Source organism: Haliotis rubra, unplaced genomic scaffold (genome assembly GCF_003918875.1).
Source record: "Haliotis rubra isolate DU_JTF1 unplaced genomic scaffold, ASM391887v1 Scf222, whole genome shotgun sequence".
Lineage (NCBI taxonomy): Eukaryota > Metazoa > Mollusca > Gastropoda > Lepetellida > Haliotidae > Haliotis > Haliotis rubra.
Window position 1 is genome coordinate 789,980 of NW_025766248.1, and position 23,902 is coordinate 813,881.

A 23,902-nucleotide genomic window follows, 5' to 3' on the forward strand; every position below is an offset into this window, starting at 1 on the left:
ATACATTTGATGCAACAATGTAAAACTAAGCAGTGTTAAGAATTAACATCAAAAATTGGTTCTGGGGTCAGTGATGGGGTGACAGAGGTTTGCTCCTAGAGTATTTCAATAAGGCATTTAGGCATTTCCTAAACCTTTGATTGTTAACTTCATGACCAACACACAACTTTCATGCCTAACTTCAACGACTGCTAAGCATTAAAGTCTCCTTACGGGTTCTGTTGTCAGTGAAAGTGAAGACAACGGTCATCACTATGAAATACAACATGAACCATGATGAAGTGGGAAGTTCTTTAATTTGTGAATTTGAACCAACGTTTGCTGAAAACTTGGTACCAAATATTGACCTCTAAACAGGTCAAGAAATACATTTTTATTTTCATGAGTTGCAAAAACGATCTGCCACAAACATCCTTTAGAAATACCTAATCTTTGAAGTTTACACAATGACACAATGAATTGCCACCAATCCTTGTATTTCTCCAGGCTCAAATTAGCGGATGTATGTAAATCTAAAACCTGCACATGTATTGGGAACAGAACATGACCACGATGACAACCGATAATGAATTCACAATGCTATAAACATGAGAAGGCCATTATGACATGTTAGCCAGCACCAAGCACCAAACAGAAAGTCAGAAGCTTTGAAACATATGACATACTCACTGTATTACAAGTGTCCAGACAACGGACCACATTTAATCCAATGCTAGGAAGAAGCAACAGGAAGGGTAATGCCAGAGCCATTGCTGTCTAACCTGCCACGTGGACTGCAGCATGCCAAACACTAGCAAATCGTTCAAGTTGGTATGATTGGTTAATTATTCATCCAAGAGAAGCAGTACAAGAGGAGACCGCAGTGTGGAACACTAGAGATCCCGGGAGAGCATTCTGACCTACTTCCAGTATCTATAGATTTATCTTGGACTCAACATACTGTGTTTCACAAGTCCACACTTCGATACAATACAACTGTTACAAGACAACACCAATAACCATCAGTTTTGACATAGATTGAAAGCCCAAGGTTATAGAGACGGTAGATTTGGTAATAGTGATACTTAAGGGAATAGTGGCATATTGATTCACTGTATAATTGCATTCCCATTACATTTGTCAAATATATAATGTAGAGGTAGAATCTAGTTGAAATGGCTTTTTCGAATTTTGAATACAGATCTTTATTCCATAGAGCAACAGAATAAGATGTTAACAAGTGAATGTTGTTTTCAGAGATTCAGCAAATAACAGCAATATCTGTGAAGCCTGTAATTAATCAAGTCTGGACAAGTGATTGATAGCAGGAGCATCGCTCCATACAAAGAAGGTATCACAAGATCAACTAGGTCACATACACAACACACATTCCCTACAAGACAGGACGGAGTTGCTGGGGATCTATCTTCATCAGGAAACCAATGGGGCAACTACAATACAAACATACATGTTCAGGCTTGTAAATGGTATTTGGTAAAAGGTATTTGGCAAGGACTGTATTCACCAAAGTGAATGAGAGTACCATGGATCACTTTGGGCCATGCCCTTGGGCCATACAGGCACTCAAATGAGAATGGTGCATTCTAATTTGCAAGACATGCCCTTCTTGCAGGCTCCAGAATTGCAAATGTCACAATAGATGTTATAATCCAGCCTTCTAACTTACTAAGATAGTCACATCATACTTGGTTTGCTTTCACAACTAATGTGTCCGTAGAATGTAGTATCAGTTACCTCCTCTCTGCACAATTAAACAAAAATCCATATATAGGTAGTGATGTCATGTATTTTATGAGCTTGTATATAATCTCAATACCTCAATACATTAGTGAAGTGTGACAACCAATGCTAACTGCCTATTACCAAAATCATTATTGTATTGTTTATCATTCAGTACCAATATACATTTCTTGTACCAAGAGTGAAACTTTCAGGATCATGTCAATGCAACGTTCTCCAACCTATTCCAAGACCTATCTCTGCCATTAAGCGGTGAACTGAACATTTATTCTTTAAGTTTAACTGCGCTTTCAGCATCTTCAGCATGGAAAAGCACATAAAACATGACATTATTATGTTTTATACTATAGAAAAAAATAAAAGCTGCAGAAAGTGGTTGGGTGGTCCCGTTACCATCAAATTCATCATCAGCTCAGGTACCCTTGTCCCATCTACACACAGCCCAGACATCATGTAATTATTAGTAGTAGTAGTCAGTCTACTAGTATAGGAGGTATGCAATGGGAATAGTCTCAAGGAAAACAGCTTCATTTTGTTGGCAAAAGTGAACAGTGACACTACAGATAACAATCAAAATGTCATATTGAACTCCCCTGTCGCCTGCAAACAATTTCTTTTTTTTTCATAAGAAAGACCACTTCACAAAACAATTGCCCAATACCTTTTTATATCAAAGAGAGGAAGGTTTTCAACATATGTGATGGAGACATTCACTCAAATAGATGCTTTTTTCCAGACAACTCATTGTAATCTTTCACTGCTAAAAATAAGCACTTTTGTTACAGATTGAATGCCATTGTCTAGCCTTAAGAAGAATACAATGCACATATAGTTGCTAGGCAAATATCATCCAAGGAAAATGAAACCTGCGGAGAGTGTGTACAATTCATTGATTTAATCAAGAATCCATCCCTGCTAGTAAACATCTTTCCATCATTCACCATGTTCTTATCTCTCCATGCCTAGGGAGTGATACTTGGCAAAACCTGATCTTCAGTCGACAACTGGCATATCAATAAATACACTGGCTATTCATTATTAGAAATGTTAACCAGCTTACAGCAGAATTTACCAGACAAGGAGTTTGGTTTACTTGCTGAATACCCAAACAGCCATACTACAGAGGCAATTCAGATTTCTAGGTTTGATATTGGTAAACCTTGAAGTAATCTATGTAAATTATTCAACATGACAGGCCATTTGGAAACATCATGGCCATTACCGAACCAGATATGCAGGATATGCAAATATTACCAAGATAAAAAAAGTATCCCATGTTTGATATCAATTTCTTCATGCAGTGATTTACTAGCTCAATGAGTTTCAACATTTAAGAACTATAAAAAACTGAAATACTACCAGCCACATGGGTACCTTTAACATTTAAACAAACTCACTTATGCTAGAGGAACATTGTAAAATAGCATCCCTTTCACATAGACAGCCAAACTGTAACACCCAGATCCAAACTGTCCCTGAAACAAGTCTTAGAGTCCTAGTATATCTTTGTTTGTTTATCGCTACACTCAGCAATATTCCAGCTTTATGGCAGCAGTCAATCCAGTGATTAACATCATGAACATTGATCTACACAAATGGGTTACAATGACATGTGTCAAACAGGTCAGCGAGCCGGACTACCCGATCTTACGACAAGCATGGGATGCTGAAGACCAATTCTATCATGGAGCTTCACGGGTTCCTTGCATCTCAAGTGAAACAGTGAGTTGGAGTTAGTGAGTAAATACCGCTTTGAATGTGTTAAACATACTTCAGTTACATCACAGCAAGACAATTTGGGTGGGAGTGTTTCAAGCAGTACACACTTAAATTGGTTCACTGACGTATTGAAGCAGTGCAAATTTGTAGCTGGCAAGACGATACTTTTCAAACACTATCTTAGAGAAATGGTAATCAAAAGTACTTCACTGAACAGGTCTGATTCAAACAATTCTGTGCAAACCCTGCACAACATGACAAGATTCTACTATTCTCAAATCTCTGAAACAGTCCAGAAGTCAAGTTTGATAATCAATATTTGACAAGCACAGGTGACTGACTGATCACTTCCTGTTCCTGCTGTAGCACCAAGTCTGCAACTTCAGAAACTAGTCTGAAATCAGGGTCTAGTGACATTTTGTCTGGACTAGTACACTCATCCTAGAACAGTCCACATATAAACTGAAACCTAATGAAAAGGACACAAAGAGACAATTTCAGATGAAGATGTTCTGAACACAGACTGCTATAGATGTTTAATTAAGATGAAGTCATACATTCTAGTCATATATTCTAAAGTAATCAGAAGATCCAAGTAACAATTGGTCTTCAGTAACCCATGCTTGTCGTAAGAGGCAACTAACGGGATCGGGTGGTCAGGCTCGCTGACTTGGTTGACACATGTCATTGTATCTCAATAGCGTAGATCGATGGTCATGCTGTTGATCACTGGATTGTCTGGTCCAGACTTGATTATTTACAGACCGCCGCCATATAGCTGGAATATTGCTGAGTGCAGCATAAATTAAACTCGCTCACTCACTAAAATAATCTCTAAGGTTTAAGCATGAACGAAAACACAAACTCTCAAGGAACAAACACAAAAACATTTCAAACAAAATTTGACTTGGTTAATGAGCCTAATGAAGACTAACAACTAACTGATGTTCTGGATGTTTTATGTTTACAACAGAAAGCTGGGGTTTTCCTTACAGCATCTAGGGCAAACAACACCATGGCCAATTTGAAACTCTGTACAAATATAGCCTCATACATGTCATCAACCTTATCTCACATCTAATGGGAAATGTCCTGTTACACCGGAACTGACATGGCAGCTACATTCAAAATGTAAAGTGTGATGCGTGAGCCAGTTTTATTGTTGTTGATTCTCTTCACAGATATTCTTCCGCAAAATGCTACATTGTACACGAGCATGCTGGAGTTTCATGTGAAGTCTGTATCAGAAGGCTCCTGGCATCATGTTCAAACTTAATGTAAATGAAATTGCGCTTCCTAAACCAAGCTCACCTTTATTATGCTTGGCTTCAAATCAGTGAAGTATACTACCCATCAAAAGTTTAGACTCACTAATGTAAATGTAGCCACTTACTTCAGTCAACGGTTCTAAACTAGATTTTGCAAAATATTCCATACTGTTTAAAGGTACTGTTTACACATGAAGTGATGTATTGTAAAACAAATTCGTAACGTTGAAAAGATTATTGTCATGAGTTCAATAAATGATGAAACTCAGTGAAAATTGGCCAATTCTTAACAAAACTTTACACCAAAATGGAGCTATTCACATGCACAATATTTGCAAATGCTTTTCAGCAATTTGATGCATGATCCTTATGCAATGCATCTGCATAAGGTTTGCAGTTGGTTCCACCAAGTTAGGGGAGAAATTCATCTTCGATGTGACCACATATATATACAAAACATATAGTGAATGCTTTAAGTGAGTCTAAACCTTTGATGGGTAGTATATTTGAATGGCATTTACATTGGGGGTAAAAGTCATGTTAATGTTGGCTGATGATCTAAGACACTGAGAGATCATATTTCAAAGAGAAGATGTAAATATATTATTCAATGTTGGTAATCACATATGACAATGTCCAATCTGAAGTTTAATCATGTTAATGTCCTGAAGTCCTTTGACAGAGTCATCCTTGACCCCAAGCCCACCAGCGATCATTGTCAACAGTTGAACAAAGCCTCAGTGGTCAGTTCATCCAAAATTAACCCCTTGAAAACCATGACAATGGACTCATTAGATGGAACCAGATAGTTCTATTTTGATATGAAATTACCGGTACTCATTAATAGAGTTGGGAACAGTGATCTAGGAGGCTGCCATTGTCGTCTTAGTGCATCATGTAAACCAAATATCTTAAAGGTCACATGCAACGTAAAACACAACTTTACAGATTCTGATGCCTTTCGGTATGGACTTACCGAAAAAATCATCAAAAATGCAAATTCAACTTGTAAAGTTGAAAAATAACGCGATGAAAAAAACGCAGAAATCGTAGTTCAAACGATTCACTAAATTTCCCCCAGCGCTTCGGGGAATTCAAGTGGTTTCAACAGCTGGGCTGCGCTGCGCTCGGCTGCGCTCATAGCACATGCGCAGTGAAATAGGTTCCCACAGCTTGGAAGCAGGTTGTCCGGTGAATACTCGGTGAAGGCTTTGGTGTGAGCTATTTTTCTAATGTTTTGTTGATATTTCACAGGCGCGAGCTTTTTATATGTTATGACAGTAGATTACCGATTTAACTGTTTATATAATTTCATTTGTCTATTTCACCACACGTTCTTCTTACCGAGTCACTTTCTCAGTTCGATACTTAAAAAGCAATGTCATTATTTAGCGCTGACAGAATTTCTAACTGTGATATAGATATGTCGTTGTCACAGACAAAACTCAATGTCTGTTTTATTGACACCTATGTGCCTGCCTGCCTGTCTGCTAATGACAATATTCAATACACAACTTTGATCACTGACCACATGCAATTTGAACTTAACACCTATCAGGCTATACACCATAAACAAAACGCATTGATTTATGGCCCGAGTTCGGTCTCTGTCACATTATGTAATTACACAGACAGGCAGGTGTGATACTTGTACACATGACATGTTATGATGTCTGTTGATTGCAAAATGTTATACACAAAAAATGAGCATGTATTTACAAAACCCAACATCTCTCTATACACACACAATGAGCCAGCCGTTACACTTGAGTGCACACCCACCCGCCCTGACTGGGTTCGGTATCCCGGCTGCTTCGTTTCTTGGGAAGTAAACCCAAGTACAAAATATTGCACTTTTGATTTGCGTTTGTACGCTTATAAATTTGTTTATATGTTTTTTCATAACCAGTAATGTATATTATATGTCATGAATAAGTGATAACTGTGTTTTAATTATGTTTGATTTTTTGGTTGCATGTGACCTTTAAGATTCACTGAAATAAAAAAGAAGACTGAAAAGGCAGAGAGGACCAAGATCTCACAGATCAACTTGCTGTGCTCTTCTTCCCTGAAAATACATCTATTGGGAAATTGACATTCACCTTGGTCGACTGAATGATCAGCTGGCCAGTTCGACTTAGGCTCCACTACAGTACAAGGATGATGCTGGGAAACTTGTTACAATGGGTTAGATAAACAGTGAACTGTTAATGTGCTGTATGCAAGGATGTTAAACTCAATATTGTAGATATTTATTATCATTAAATACACAGCTTCTATTACATCCAGGACTCAACCTAATAAAAGCACTAGTATATGTACTTTACTGAGAAAGTGTAATGCCAAATATAACAAATGCTACATTTATTATCGTCGTATGATTCCATGAAATACCCTTTGTTAGACTCAGAACAAGTCATGAACATATGAATATATTTTTTATATTTTGAAGAATGATACAATGAAATAATATTATTAAGTTTAAATATATTACATAAACATTATAAATTGTTGAGGTCTCGAGGGGGACATGATCTGATGTACCCTCGAAGTTTGTTTATGTTCCCACGGCCCGAAGGGTGAGGGGAACATAAGGAAACATTGAGCTTACATCAACCCATGGGCCCCGAGGGACCAGTGAACAACGTATTTATCTAACCGACAACCTCAATGGTAATTTTGAACTGTTTGAAGCACGGGTATCGGATCATAGTATGGAGTACAAGGCGACAAGAAAAACAAATTTAGAGTCATCTCCCTTCCATCGATTTGCATTCGCAAAACATCGGCAATTTCTGTAAAGAATTACTACTACGAAGTACCAAATGAGTTCGGCATTCCCAGCTGGGTACATAGAAAATGTTACTCTCTTGTAAGCGGGGTACATTGAAAATAATAGAAGAGCTCAGCCAATCAGAAAACAACATTTTAAGTGTGAGGCAAGATGAAGGTATATGTACCTTGTCAACTACCTTTTTAGGTGAATCTATCACATTGCGAAGGTATCAGCTTATGGATTAGTAATCCACTCAACCATAAACACAGTTATTGTCATGATTATAGGCTGTCTGACAAAGGAGTGTCCGGCAAATGTGAGACATCATTCAAAGGTGTCTATAAACAGGATCTGTGTAACAGGATCATTCTGCTAAGATAACAATTAATCAATCAGTTAATTTCACTAGAGTCAGTCAACCGTGTCAGTGCAAGGACACATATAATACGGCTGGATAAAACAATCAATAATCAGAAATATCATCATGGGAAGAATCATTAATGAGTATTGACATGAAAACTGTGTCAGCGGTAATATCTTAATAATTCTTATGTAAACTATTGTGAGGAAATAAATTTATAATTTACATGCACAATACACACCGAGTTGTGTCCTTATTCAAGGGTTGTTTCTAAATTGTGTAAACAATTATTCATCTCTAAGAATTATCCTTATAGGCTTAACTTATAACACATGTCATGATGCTGAAGCTTCTAAATCATTTTCATCAACACCAGTCAAAAATTAATTATATTTCTGGTCCTTAAAGTCTTAGTCTAAACAAAACATTATTGTATGGTTAACTTCAGTACACTCAGGTAACAATTATAAAGGCACTATGCTTTGAATCCAACGCAATCTGAGAACTCCCACATTTAATATCCTAAAATATTGGGATCATTGTCACACCTAAGCAAATATGTCAAGTTGGGTTGTAAGCTGATGAATATTGATTGTAACAGCTGAGTAATATTCATATTTTTTTTTTGGTGGCAACGCTTAAACATTAGTCAGCAGACCAACAATTCAACAGCAGCAATGTAAATTGTGGATAAAGATCTGTAATTGGGAACAGTAGGATACAAAATGTCAAAGTCCAACTCTGGAGGCACTGCATGAACAATGAAAATTACTCTATCAATTCTAGATGCTTCTATCTGTGTAGGACGGCTTGGTATTTATACACTAGTCTCTATAAGGACTAATAACCCTATAGGAACAAATAGCCTCCAATATAACGCTGATTAATCAGCTCTTGAAGTTGAATATTAAACTCAGAGCCTACAACATGCACTAAGAATAAGATATATAAGACTTTTAAGAGTCTTATTATTTTAGAAGTTGGTAATAATTATCATGAAGAATATATGGATACTGTTACCAATTTATTCATTATACATACACAATTCTAGGTGACTTCTTGCCCCTTTGTCAAATGAAAAAATTCTTATCCACAATAATTTTTGTCATAAATAAGATATATGCCTCAGAGTCAAATATGTGCTTTCAAATGCTGCTTTGTTAATCATGAAATTGCTAGTGTATATACATAATAAAAAAATTTTGTTGCTTCTTGAAGTTCTTCAGGGTATATCGTCAAATTGTATGTTTTCGGTCATCATACATTTTCAAACAGCAATGTTTCTTCACTCTATGAAAAGGTCTTTTGTGTAACATGTTGTAAATACTCGGATAATTGCTTGTGTTTAAGAAAAAGATTTAAATATGGTAAGGTTGTGTTCTAGTGTTGAAGAGGTGTCCTATTATAGAACAGTCGACCAACAAAGGGACCCATCCCAGCCCTACACTAGAGTTCTTCTAGTATTTAAACCTAATAACTCCATAAATCGTTACTCTAATTAAAGGGATGCCTTTGCTTTTATACTTAATTCTGACTGACCCATGTACCTGACCTATACATCCCAGACTAAGAGTAGTCTACATAATGATAACACACAGCAAAACCCTTAAAATACTAAATTTCTACATGACAGGTCCATTTGTCCATGTGATACCTCAAATCTGGGCAGTTTGGAAAAGACTATGGGATAGTGCTAACATGCATAGGAATCATGAAGCAGTATGTTACTGAGAGAAGATTATTCTCTCGTCCATATTTATGCTTATATCCCACAGAAGGTCTTCAACATATATATACTAGACAGCAGAAATTCTGCATCCATTTGATCTGTGGCCTGAAAAGGGCCTTACAAAATGCGTAGTTGGGTCTTTTATAGCAAGCATATTTCCACAATGACACACTCTAGATCTACTGTCGTTAATTATAGGAAATAAAAAGATATAATGTATTAAAATCTTACCGGTTGACAAGTTGGCACCTGGTCAGCAACAGCATGCGTTAACAAGAGAAAATATGCGATTGCAAATGGCCACAAGTTGTTTTTAAACATTGCACCAAAATATCAGTAATAATGTCCACTTTAGGCTGTAGATATCTTGTCTATCTGCATTTATCCCGGAACAACAAGCAGGGAGATATGTGACACCCAACGCTCACGAGCAGGCTTGTATTTCACTGGGCGATATGAGAGGGATGCCCTACACTTGCCAAACCGTGCTAAAAATAACCTACGGCTCTCCCTCTTGCTAGACGCATGCGCAGAAGGGAAAATGTCCAATACTATCTTCTTAACCGCTCCTTTCATAACTATTCCTTGACAATAAGCGTCTGCTGAAAATAAAGTATATTACAAAGTTTGATTGTGGTTTCAATCTTCACGATTCCTTTGACCTGTATGTCACCTTACAAATGAGAGCTGTAATTTATCAACAGTCTAAGGGGACGCTCGTTCGCTCGAATTCCAATATTTATTACCTGTTACTATGATTAGAAACAACAAACGCACATGTGAACACCCCGCGATATCATAAATGGGAAAATAACATGGAATGTTTTGCAACATGTGACGTTAAAAACATATATGTGTCGATATCCTAAATTCACGCAAGTTATGCGAATTCAACACACTTGATATGGATGTGCAACTTCTTTATTATTTACACATCCATATCAAGTGTGTTGTATTACCTACCAACTTCTAAATGCCTATCAAACATTCGAATTACGTCCTATAATGAGCTTTAGAATATATACCAAACGACGTCTTAAACAAACGAAAGACTGTCCGCTAGCACAATACATTGTATTTTGGTACGACGGATCCAGTATGAGAAGATCCGATCTCCAGCAACCCATTTTTGTCGTAAGAGGAATCTAACGGGATCGGGTGGTCAGACACGCAGGCGTGCATGTCATCGTATTCCTAATGCGCAGATCAATGCTCATGATATCAATCACTGGATTGTCTGGTCCAGACTCCCTTATTTACAGGGTGACATCGTACAACTGGAGTATCGCTGAGTGCGGCGTTAAACAAACAAATATTATATGTGTTGAATCCTGTTGATGCGGTAGCAAATTGGTCACAAACACTACGTCCCTCGCAAATATCAGGAGGTACATCCTATCTAGCACAGGGGCGGTGGGGTAGCCTAGTGTTTAAAGTGTTCACTCATCACGCCGAAGACTCGGGTTCGATTCCCGACATGGGTACAGTGCATGAAGCCCATTTCTGGTGTCCCCTGCCGTGATATTGTTGGAATATTGCTAAAAACGGCGTACATCCCAATTCACCCATTCCTACCCCACACAAGGTTTTAAAACTAGCGTCTCAGGGCTGTTCATAACAGGAACCTATGACTTTAAGATAAGATAAGATATAACTTTATTAACCCCGAGGAAATTCTTTTGGTATCAAAAACGGCCTCAAAATGAATATTTACAAAATTCGCAAAAATATAGCCTACACAATCATTACATTCACAAATGAATGCTGATGATTCCATACAATTAACCATATAGGTTAAGAGGCTGAGTTAGTAGTTATCGCAGCAAGATGACTATTCAAAAACATTTGTTGCATTAATAACACGAATACTGGATGGTATGAAGGACTGTTTGTTTTAAGGGAAAGTAATCGAAAGCGGCGTCCAGATGGAAGTAGTTGAAAATGATGAGATAAAATGTGGGAACTATCAATTCTAATTTTGGGAGCCTTTTTGACAATCTGGCGCTCATAAATAAGGGAATATACTATCCCCCCCAAAAAAAGAAACGCATAGGCGTGTTGTGTTTTTAAAAATCTATTCATTACCTATTGTGTTCAAACAATCGTCAAAATATGTAACAAATGTGTTGATAATATGATTTTACACAATTGCACAAGTGAAAAATCGACTTTACCTGAAAATGTTGATTTTGATGAGATTTCTTAAAAGGAATAAAAAGGCATCACCGCAACGCAACAGAAATCACCTTCCAGTTGAAATTGTGCAGCAAAGAGCATGCACTGTCTGGCTCTAAAAATCCAGATCACTTTCGGAAATCGGCATCCGTTTTGAAGGAACGACAACATGTCAGCAGGGGATGAAATGAGGGCAGGCCTCCAACAGCTGATTATGTCTTCCCATTAAATTAGAATACTATGATTGCTTTGAATTACATTTACAAGTTGGCGTGTTGGGCATGGAAGATAATTCCATGGAAATACAGCTTCTATATTACAATATAATACTACTTTATTGCAACTGAATACCATGGTTCACTCCCCAAAACGATTTCAGTTCCATCACGAAATTATATTTCAAGAACGGGGGCCTGTTCCACAAAGCGATCTTAGTGCTAAGATGATCGTAAACCCTAACATCGCTTCGTGGAACCAGGGTTCCGATCCACAAAGCGTTCGTAACGTTACGACCTGTCGTAACTCTATAGTTTATCATAGGCTTACGAATGTCGTAGGGCTGCGAAGGCTTTGTGAATATGGACCCAGGCCTGGGCCTCCGAAACTGCCAATCTAAAATTAAGCTGAAGGCTTGGACCTTAGTGTTGCTATTGTTGCAAGTCTTTATCAGAGTCTTGGGGTCTCGCGCTACTTCAGACCGCCTGGTAAAACAGCTTTGAAATGGGTAAACAAGGTATACCGACAGCCTGAAAAATCACTGGTCGAGGTTTGGTGACCCAGGCTATCAATTATCCCATAAGGGGGTTCAGTACAGTAAGCACATGATCATGGTATAAAGAAAAGTAGTAAACAAGATAAAACATTATTTCATTTCGATGTCGCAGAAACAGAGCGGAGAAAACAAATATAAACATAGATGAAACAGAAAATACAGAGGGTTTTAACTAGTTTAGAATTAACCACAAAGGGTGTCTTTAACCAAGAAGACTATATTACAATCTTACACTGACTCTAACGCCCTTTGGGAATAGAAGTTACGCTTGGTGAAACAATTTCATCTGAAGACCTTGTGACGCTTACAAAGCTAAGATTAGTTGTTAGGTATATATAATTAGCTTCTCGTCGTCGCTCGGTAAATTCCGGATGATATTTATTTTCACCCAAAATAACTAGGTATAGGAATAACAATATCTAGTGAATGGAAACATATCTTTTAAGACTGCAAACTAAACCATTTACTACGAGTTAAAATAATGTATCATTAAAGGATTTGTTTTCGAGTGCGGGGATTACCCATGATTCTCTTGGTTGCTATAGTATTTAACACAACGTTGTGTGGATCTGTCAGTACAGCTTTCACTTCTCTGTCAAGATGATGTCTCTACGCGATCCATACCCTTTCCCAAAGCTGCAAACTGATGAAAATTTCGCCGGACCTCGACAAACCATGGTAAGCATATTGGAAGACCGAAACTGTTCAAATTTCTGTTGACCGCTCATCACTTTGAAGACTTTCAATCTCAGAGCAAGTTCGACACAAGTTTTTTTTCATTTCAGTTTCTACTTTAATTATTTTGTTTGTGAGATTATATTACAATTAGTGCAAAGTCCTACGCTGCTCAACTGCTTGTGTCGTCAGAATGTATCCTCCATAGCAACGAGTAATAATGCATATATTTTATTCATGATACTTGGCAGATCACTGTTGTCATACATGTGTTTGTTTACAGACATTTGTTTGGAAACAATAACTGACCCGTTTCAGGGTTGAATTGTCTTTAAGCTACAGTTATTTGTTTATTTGTCTTTGAATAACTGATCTCAACATTGCGTATTTATTGTTTACAAAATCACAGAGGATGTTGTCATCAATTGACACTTTGATAAACCCCATGTTATTCCGTGTAAGCGAAAAGAGCATAGATCTAATGCATTGGTCATCCTTGTCCTGTGCTTTTTTAGTATGTAAATATCTTAGTATGACATATGTTCCGTAACCATACTCTTTTACTGTGCACTTCCACATTTCTGACTGGCATTAAATCAATTAGGCCAAGAATTATATTTATCTACACCCCATTCATTTCCTAACCAAATATGTATGCTCTGTTTCATTGAATCACACAAATCTGAAATTGTACAAATTAAGGCACCAGAATAACAGCAAAACTGGCATCGTCAGTATGAATCTTACCAGCTCATCATCAGTGTGATAACAGTCTGAGACTAGTAAATTTCTGGATGGACATGTGACAATATCCATCTTGACCACCAAGTTTAGGTACATCTGAGGAAACTAATGAAAATAAAAGTTAATTTATAATGATGATTATTTCAAGTTTTCATCCCTAATTATTCATAAGGCTCTAAATTAAATAACTTGAATACATATGACTCGTTTTATGTATAACAACTTCTTTTTATTCTTTATCATGACATTTCAATGCTAGTTCTTGCTCCTTCAGTTGTTTAAACAGTTATTTTAATTTTCCAGCTTTAGCTACTTAGCGTTGATAATGTTAATCACAATCCAAAAGAAATGCATAGTTTTTCGTTAGATGTTAAAAAGGTTTGTCCTCAAAAAGATTTTGGATGATAAGTTGTTTAAGGCACCAACATCTTAAGGTAAGTGTTGTACTATTTGCCCATCTAAGTCTAGTGTTTTATTCCCATTTCAGAAAGAACCATATGGTTTTCCAACACATTTGGCCCAGAAGCAGGACCCTTGGAACCGTCTAAACACGAAGCACACCCTCAGCAGCACGAGGCGGGAGGTTCAACACTATGACCCCGTGGCACCCCAGGACAGCCTGGACTTTGTCTTGAAGTCAGAATATAACCATCATGGAGAGTTCCTCAAGGATAAGAACGAAACTCTTCTCCAGCCTGAGACCCTTGGCAGGGAACACGGGTCAGTTATAAAATTGATCAAAGGCACTGACGGTACTTTTTGTATCAGGGGAGAATGTCACACTCAATTGTCATCATTACACCATTCTAGTCTGCCCCCTCAAAATCAAATGTACTCTTGGTAACCATGCCGATTCACTCCAGTTGTCATTGCCTGGTACTGTTGACTGGGTTAGCTCCCATTTCATGGTTTGCAGTTGCTTCAGTTGGCTGACAAATGTTGCTTCAGTTGATTAATGCTTAAGGTGGCTTTCACATAAAGTCTACAGTTGGTGCTTTGGGACCAGTATAGGGTCCAGGCTTAACTGGCCATATGTGAAGTGTCAGCTTGTTACTTGTTACAGGAGAGTGTTGAAGAACCGGACAGTTGTAGTGATACCTGAAGCACCCACAATGGACCATCCAATCAGCATCTCGGAACAGACGAAGAGAGAGAGCATCCACTGTATCAAGAATGCAATTGGTGAGTTGACCTCCCCAAAAATGTTATGTCATAATAGTTTGCATCACACAAAACACCATATTTTTATCTAAATGTTCACAAAACAATTTTTACAATTCATTGATTTTAATTTTCACATTTTAATGTACGAACATATTTCCATACATTTATAATTCTTTCTTGTAACAATTTTGACATTCTCTTGATTTTTCACATTAATATTTTAGGAAGTACACATTCATAAAAATAAATTTAATTTTGTACAGTACATGCTGTGGATAGTTTTAGAAATAGTAAGAAGCATGGCTGATCGGAATTGTTAAGGACTGATCTGATATTTTGGAAGGCCCGGGGACCTGGTAGTTTTGATTTGAAAAATATATGTCTGTTTCAGGAAATATTTTTTGAATATATTTGGGTTTATAAAAAGTATTAATGGGATAATAAAACAAGGACCACATGGTTGAAGTTAGAATACAGAGTTGGGTTTCTATGTTTAAATTGTTGTGAGATGCATCTCAGTCGGCTAGCACTATAAAACCAGGATTACTCCGAACTTGTCCAAGCAGCCTCACACACACCTTGCATGTCACGATATGAATGCAGTAATGTTAAACACAAGTTCAACCTCTTTTCACTTCACGTTTATTTGCTGATGTTGTGATGTCTATTTCAGAGAGCCACCATACACAGACAACAAACAAAGGCTATTCTAGAAAACCTGATGGAGGATTTTTTTGCTCTTGATTTCCTTTCTGTCTAGAAACTCACAATCCTCTGTCTGACTGCTTACGTCTTCTAAAACTGGCCATGCCCAGTATGTTGCTGGCAGCACTAACTGAAACTAGCAAATTTGTACCAGAAATATCCCACACATCATTTATGCATATACTGCTAAAAAAAGTGAAGAACACCTGATTTTTATGTACGACTTAGTTAACCTGTCATGAAGGGCAGTAGGGCAGCTTGCTGACCGTCACAGCCAAAGACCCTGTGGTTGATTCCCCACATGGGCACAATGTGTGATGCCCATGTCTGGTGTCCCCCGCCAAGATATTGCTGAAATGTTGCTAAAAGTGGCATAAAACTAAACTCACTCACTCACTAATCTGCAATGCCATGACAGAAATAACTATCATGCTATGGAAATATCAGGTGTCTTTAAAATTCTTGAGTAGTATATCTGAAACCAGCATTTTCACCTTCATGATGAAATCAACAAGATGCACAACTAATTTTCGATCATCTACAAAAAGGTTCTCAGTAAATCCTTTATTAAAGAAACTTTGTGAAATATGATATTACTGAATATGCTTCAAGGTTACCTCACCAGCACAGGGTATGCTGTTTATTAAACACACTGTTTAAAACAAGCAGCCTAGTTTAACGAACATCCATGGCTTTGATAACCTCTTGCATTTAACCTCCTTCATCTTTCAGTTTCTTATCTGTTCATAGTACTAACTGCTGTAGACAACTTACATGGACATTCAAGGACTTATTTCCGATGCGAACTACGTCCTTATTGTCCTTTTGAGCTAGATGCTGCTAGTCAGTAGAACTAGTTTTAACTGTGTGCCTTCTTACAAACCTTTTTCACATGAGTGAAAAACTAGTTGAATGTTGCAAAAATGTACCGATTTTGATTTAAAATTTTGAAAACATACTCAAAATGTTTCATTATTAATATGGATTTGATAAATCTAAAATGCAGGCAATTCTCTGTTTGTTTGGAGTAATGTTATTCTTATTATTAATATTCTTTACATTTGTTGCATTGAGTGACTTCCTTCCTTTATCTTTCTTCATCCAAGCATCTCACCCGACAACCTCAGCTACAAGTTGATGAAGTGTAGTGGGATCCATCATGAAAACCCTTTGTCATATTACTCGTTAGTCCAACAAAATCCTATCGATGAAATTTGGTCGAAATAAATAGAATGAAAATTTCAGTGAATTTAAAACAAGGAGTGAAATTTGCTGACATTTTTAAAACCAAAAACAATTTTTGTTTAATCAAGGTTGTTGATATAAGTTGGACATTCTTGATTAACTGCTCAATCAATGATTTGAATCTAGAACCAAATTCTTAATAAAAGAATTGTAAAAATCGATTTTGATTTCTGAGATCTTTCTAAAATATTTAAGAAAAATATAACATTTCTCAGCTTTCTTGACACTTCAATATCAGGAAGTAGCAAATTGAAAGTTAATATTGAGTTTGAAAATTTAACAAATTTAATTAAGGAAAATTTAATAAATATATTTAATCCCACAAAAACACAAACTGTAGTCCGGTTGTCAGGTGCATGCTTGATGAAGGCAGGTCTCTCACCTCTTCACTTACTAATCCCACCGTACTTATCTCCCCTGTTGCTGTAGAGAGCCCCCACAGCGCTGGCACCAATGGCGGCTATTCCAGGAAACACGACGGTGGATTCTACAGTACATAACTTGTAGCAGTCCACATTCGCCTCCAGCTGATAACAAGATCTATTAATTTCTATTAAAAATATCATGTAAAAAAATTTAACCGTTTCAACATATTCAATGAAGTTTTGTGGGTTTTAGAAACTGCTAACCTGGTATTTTTATTTGTAAATTTAAGTGTGATTATTATATGATACTGAATCCTTGTTAAGAAAAAAATTATGTACATATGTATATTTTATTTTGTATTGTCTGGAAGAATTGCTCTTACATATATTTATTTTCTGTGATATACATTATATATTGTACCACATATTTACATCAACAATTGTTTGGTTATGCAAGCTTTACATAATGCTTCTTTTATAGACTTGAATATATTCCGGACATACCAGATCAGTAATTAAACCTTCAAATGGGGTTTCCATACTCAACAGTTTGAATCTATTGATTGCACACTATCAGAAGTCATTGCAAAAGCCATATTGTATTTTTTCAGCTTGTTCAGGGTTTGGCATCCTGAATAACATTTAAAATCTATTTGTTGGGATTGTAAAATGATCCAAAATTGAGTCTTAGCAACACAATGACATGATGTTCATTAGTGATAATGGGATGTTCTCAAAGAAAAGATGAAAAGTTAAGGAATTTGAAATGTAAGATTTTTGGTCACCTGATTCTGAAAAATTTTTGCAAGGAAAGTCATGATTGTGTTCTCAGTTGAAATAATGAAATGATAAACAGAGTCTGTCAGAAGTCTGTAGACACACAGTGACTTGAAGTAGAAACGTCATCCTGCAATAGTTTCCCGAACTTTGCCAAACCCAATGTGCCACAGCTGACCAACCAGTATTCCAGCCACAGAGTATTTTGTTGTCTAGTGTCTAGTAGACAGAATCGAACAGCTGGGCTGAATTGGCATAGAGAGTATTATCAAGTACAACCAGTTATAAGCTACTGAGACAATATAGATCAGTATTATCATTACGAGCCTGTTGTTCTGAAGTCAGTTTGATCCAGCAAGTGACTACTGGTATAAGTACTGTTATATCAGCTGTGATACCTCCTCCATGTTTCTGTACACCATGATATGTGTCCTGATACCGACTGTGTAAACAGTTTGAATGCATTAAACATTCCATACAATTTCATATTTTGTTTTCCTTGCTGTTTATGTTATTTGGAATAGTTATTGAAAATAGCTGAAGATTACTCAGAATGTTAAAATGACACTATTTAACAGTAAAACAGGAATAGTCCATCCTAACAAGCTTGCAAATGAGGCTGAAGGATTTGGTCATGACTCTAAATTTAGTGGTATAGAACATTAGTGGCACGATCCTGTGCTTTGTGATGTGGTGTGATGAGGATTTGGTAAGTCGGCTATTCCAACCCATGAAGATCCGGGTTAGAACTGGCCTTCAGTAACCCATGCTTATCGTTAGAGGCGACTAACAGGGTTGGTGTTCAGGCTCACTGACTTGGTCGACACATGTCATCGTATCCCTCTTGTGTAGAATATCGGATTGTTAACCAAGAAGTTGTTCGATGGTCAGTAAACTTGCCAGGGAACAACAACCTGTGGTGACAGTCATTGATAACGACTAATGCAGGCACTGGCGGATCCAGAGGGGCTGTTCAGGGGGTTCGAAACAAACAAAAAACAAAAAACACCCCCCAAACACACTCACACACAAAAATTTCAGGATCCGCCTATGTCAGGCATGTAATCCTGGTCAGGGAGGGGCCATCAAGGAGGGACCACTCTCGTTTTGATTTTTTTGTGTACACAGACGGAACAGATCAACGATGAGCTCTCTCCTCATACCTACGTACAAGGGCCAAACCACAGGTTGGAGATTGGAATATTTTCCCAAAATCTGGTTTCAGTGAGTGAGTTGGTTTTAACACTGCTTTGAACAGTGATCAGGTGTTATATCTAGACGAGACATGTAAGCTTAATCAAGTTAATGTGGGAAAGCCCCAAGTGATGCAAATCTCACATGTGAAACCCATCACCACTAGTATGGTGCCGACAGACCTAGAGACATAATCACAGCTAACTCGGATTTGAACCTACAATAATCCGATTCTGGCACGTTCGACGGAGGCACATTGGCACAGCAACTGCGGGACTTTTAGACAACAGGGTTAGCATATCCAATATGTGGTTTGTGTTAGTAAGTGTAGATTAAGGGGGCTATTAGCAACATCCCAGCAAAATCACGATAGGGTCACCAGAAGAGGGCTTCAAACTTTACATACCCTTTCGTGGAAACGAACCCAGGCCTTTGATGTAACCACAGGGGCGTGTCACGCTTAGAAACAGCGTCAGAAAGACACATAGGTATATAGACCCTACCCTAGTACTATAGTATTATAGTACTAGGGTAGGGTCTATATACCTATGTGTATTTCTAACAGTACTAGGGTAGGGTCTATGTGTCTTTCTAACGCTGTTTCTAAGCGTGACACGCACCTGTGGACGTGACGAACATTTAGACATTTGGCTGTTATATATTAATGAAAATGACAACATGATGTTTGGGAATTCGTCTGAAATGGTTTATCATAAATTCACTGACGAAACGCACACCTGGTAACAGGAGACAGACCCACAGGTCCAACAGTGTTGATATCGAATGTGCGGTACCATCAGCCATGATCAGGCCGAGATCTGACGTTACTTTCCTGCATCACCGTGAATATCCGGGTTAGAATTGGTCTCCAGTAACCCATGTTTGTGGTAAGAGGCGACTAACGGGATCGGGTGGTGAGGCAAGATGACTTGGTTGACACTTGTCATCGATTCCCAATTGCGTAGATCGATGCTCATGCTGTTGATCACTGGATTGTCTGGTCCAAACTCAATTATTTACAGATCGCTGCCATATAACTAAACTCACTCACTCACTGGATTAAAGACTCGGTGGCAGTAGCACAGGAGTGAAGGCGCCTGACCCGAGTCTCTCCAATCTATGTAATGCAAAGTTGTAATACAGAGAATATTTATCATCAGTTTATGATATTAAGGGCTTATTTGCCCTGAACCCTTGTGTTGCTGTCCACTCGCCAAATTACACAGAGGAATCTTCGATGGAGGGTCCGAACTCCATGCCCCTGGCTTGCAGTTGTAACGCTGAATATTTTACGATTACTTCTCTTACTTCGGCCTTCGTCAGTTGGGCAGATGCAAAATGTTTGTCCAAGTCCGTCCAAACAATCACAATAAATATACCGAGAACCTGAATGTCACAGGTGGCGTAGTCATGGTGAAAATATTTTCGGACATTGTTGATAGTCACCTTTGTATAAAGTTTAGGGGTATTCCTCACATATGGCAAGTTAATCGTTACCGAATTTCACTTTCGTTTTTGCTTTAATAATAATAATAATAATAATATAATAATGCTAACTTTTGTTAGACGGAATTGTACTTTCTATTACTCAACGCGATGCTGTTTCTCTTGCGTTACATTATTACCCTGTTATTTTATCGGAATTTTACTTTCAAACTCTACAACATAGAGTCTCCCTGGTTGCTACTAAGCAAATTTACAAGCGCGACCATTTAGGTCCGTACATCCGTAGTTCTCAGGATTTTATTTTAAACATCAGAAAGTGGGTGGTGCAATGTAATGCGAATGTGTATAAATTCCAGATTTACTCAATCGGCAGCCCAATGGAAAGGCTGTCATCAGTACCGTGAACTGTTCACAATATCACTTCTTGTTTGTCTGTCCCGGGCCCAGTCAGTTTCAAGAACATTTTATGGCTTAGGTCTTCTATATATGTCACAAAGAGGTCATACTATTTTGGGGGCATTGGTTGGCACCCCGTCTAAAGCACCCCAATACTCTGTGCAGAGATGAGTACCAGTATTATGAAGGAAACGCGTGGTCATGGCCTCGAATATTCACGATTCGTCCAAATTCCTTGGTTTGGAAACTCCTTAGAGCTTCCCTGATACATCAACTTGACATGCAATGAATTAACTGAAAGTCATGAGCCATGTTACCTTTAACCAAACTCACCCACGTACAAGTGTCTATACATAACAAAACGACAATGTAGTGCATTGTAATTATCGTTTATTCAACAATAGCTAAATATACCTAAATCTCACTATTCAACACACGAACAGTATACCCAAATCTAACAAATACACATTTATTACAGTCGGAACATAATTTTAAAAGAAACGTATCGCTTGTGACATCACTTTTGTTCCAAAAGATCTAATATGTACAATCAGGTATGACACGAATTCATTTTAAAAGGAGTATGTGAATAGTTAAGCTCAGACATTGTTTGTGAAGAAAACTAATGAAAAATACAACATCATCCTTAGTGAACACAAAGATTTTTAGAAATTTTAATCACGTGGCATGCAACACTATCTGATAAAAAATGGCAAAACTGTACAGTTTCAACAGAAAATATTATATGAAAGAATTATTTGAAAAACTACAGTGTGTAGAGGTCAGAAGTAGCCAGGTATGTTGACCATCTCTGGACACAACACTAGAACGGACCTGGGAGGAGACAGGGTGATCTAATGGCTGCCTGGTTAATTTGGTGTCCGCGGTTTCGAGGAGGAAATAGGCAAACCAAGACTTGAATTTTGAGGAAAACATTAAACACAATTCGTTATTAGGCTGTGTTCAATAGGAAATCATTCTTAAGGCGTTTCAAAGAGGTTTTTAATGTATATTGCAGGAGGTTGATAATACTTCAAAGTTATAAATGTGGCAATAGCGTAAATACATGTACAGAATCTCGATGTCACAAGTAGTGGCTGGTAATTCATAAAGTTATCGTCGCTATATGGCTGAAATAATGCCGATGCCACATTAAATTTAAATTTTAACTCACTCACTCACTCATTGAAGGTATTCAAAATTTCAATGAACAATGACCAGGTGTTTCATATTTTGCTAAAGCTTGGTCATGTTCATTATGTATTTATGTTCGTGATTAGACTTAAAATAATTCAATATTCTGTTCATGATTGGACAAAAGATATGAGCATTTCTCTAAATAATAATTCAACACTCCTCTTCATCAGATAAAATATATCAGTATGTTTGTTCATGACTAGACTTAATAATTCAATACATGTACTTCTTTTCATAATAATTCAATACTTCTCTGCATGATTAGACAAAATATATGAGCATTTATGTTCATGATTAGACTCAAAATAATTAAATCATTCTCTTCGTGATAAGACAAAATATGTCAGTATTTCTGTGCATGATTAAATTTAAGCAGTTCAATACTTTTCTTCATAACTATACAAAACGTATGAGTACTTATGTTCATGGTTAGACTTAATGTAATTCAATGCTTCATGACTACATGTAGACAAAATATATCAGAATTTCCGTTAATCATTAGACTTAAAATAATTCAATACTGTTCATGATTAGTCAAGACAAATTATTGTAAATCTTTGTAGTCATGATCAGATATTTAATGGTTCAGAATTTCTCTTCACTGTTTACAGATACTTCTGTGAAAAAAACAATAAATGAAAACTTTCATTTAGTTTCACTTAGTATATTACCTTTTTATTTACATATAACAGATGTTTCCATACGATGAATATTAATATATTTAGCTTTATAAACTTTGTATCAAGTTACTTCATTGCACTGGTAATTGTTAGTGCTGATTTACCATTTCCAATTATCTTTAACAAAACATTTTACTGACATGAAATTACACAATTTTGCTTTCGCAAGATATTTAATAACAAAGATACTTTGGACATATGTTATTGTGCCTTCATCGAACACAACTCATATTCTACCATATTGCATTTTAGTTAATATCAATTTATTGTTCATAACTGTTCGTAAAAAAGGCTAACTGTTCGTAAATGCTTATTTACGAACATCAAAGATGAACAGTTTTGATAGCCATTACGTGCATTGGTTTTCAGGTTTTACTAAATTAGATATTTTATAACAAAAACTTACAAAATTGTGCCATTTCTGAACAAAATTCTAATCAATTTTCCAGATTACTCCAGAAATTATCAGTTAATAGAAAATTTATAATTTAAAAATTGTGTTCAGAAATGCTCTTTACCAACATAAAACATTAACAGTTCTGATAACCAGTATGTTGTGTGCATCGGTTTTCAGTTTAATTAGATATTTTATAACAAAGGACTTATATTATTGTGCCATCAATGACCCGAACACAATTTTTATTATTTGCAAAATTATCGGTTAATATCAATTTATGATTCATAATTGCATTTATAATGCTTCTTCATTGACATCAAGCATAAACAAAATTATAAACTCATGTCCAAAAGAAACGATACCAAATATTTTTTTTA

At 36.9% G+C, this 23,902-nt stretch overlaps 2 protein-coding genes across 3 annotated transcripts in view; one reads left to right on the forward strand and one right to left on the reverse strand.

Moving 5' to 3' along the window:
* Positions 1 to 867, reverse strand: part of LOC124277497 (endosome/lysosome-associated apoptosis and autophagy regulator family member 2-like) — a 60,818-nt gene extending 59,951 nt beyond the window's left edge. Inside the window, 1 exon segment of the mRNA XM_046713201.1 lies at positions 670 to 867. Within this exon segment, the coding sequence (XP_046569157.1) occupies positions 670 to 750 (81 nt within the window). The 5' untranslated portion in view covers positions 751 to 867.
* Positions 868 to 13,067: 12,200 nt separating this feature from the next.
* LOC124277498 (uncharacterized protein C1orf194 homolog) lies at positions 13,068 to 18,696 on the forward strand. Of its 2 annotated transcripts, none has more exons than XM_046713203.1 (4): positions 13,068 to 13,218; positions 14,447 to 14,679; positions 15,023 to 15,141; positions 15,797 to 18,696. In XM_046713203.1, exons 1-4 carry the CDS (start codon positions 13,141 to 13,143, stop codon positions 15,865 to 15,867), a joined length of 501 nt encoding a protein of 166 aa, XP_046569159.1. In that variant the 5' UTR covers positions 13,068 to 13,140; the 3' UTR covers positions 15,868 to 18,696. The 2 variants fall into 2 exon arrangements, with proteins under 2 accessions (XP_046569159.1, XP_046569158.1); XM_046713202.1 differs by having other exon boundaries at positions 17,503 to 18,696.
* The last annotated feature ends 5,206 nt before the right edge of the window (positions 18,697 to 23,902 follow it).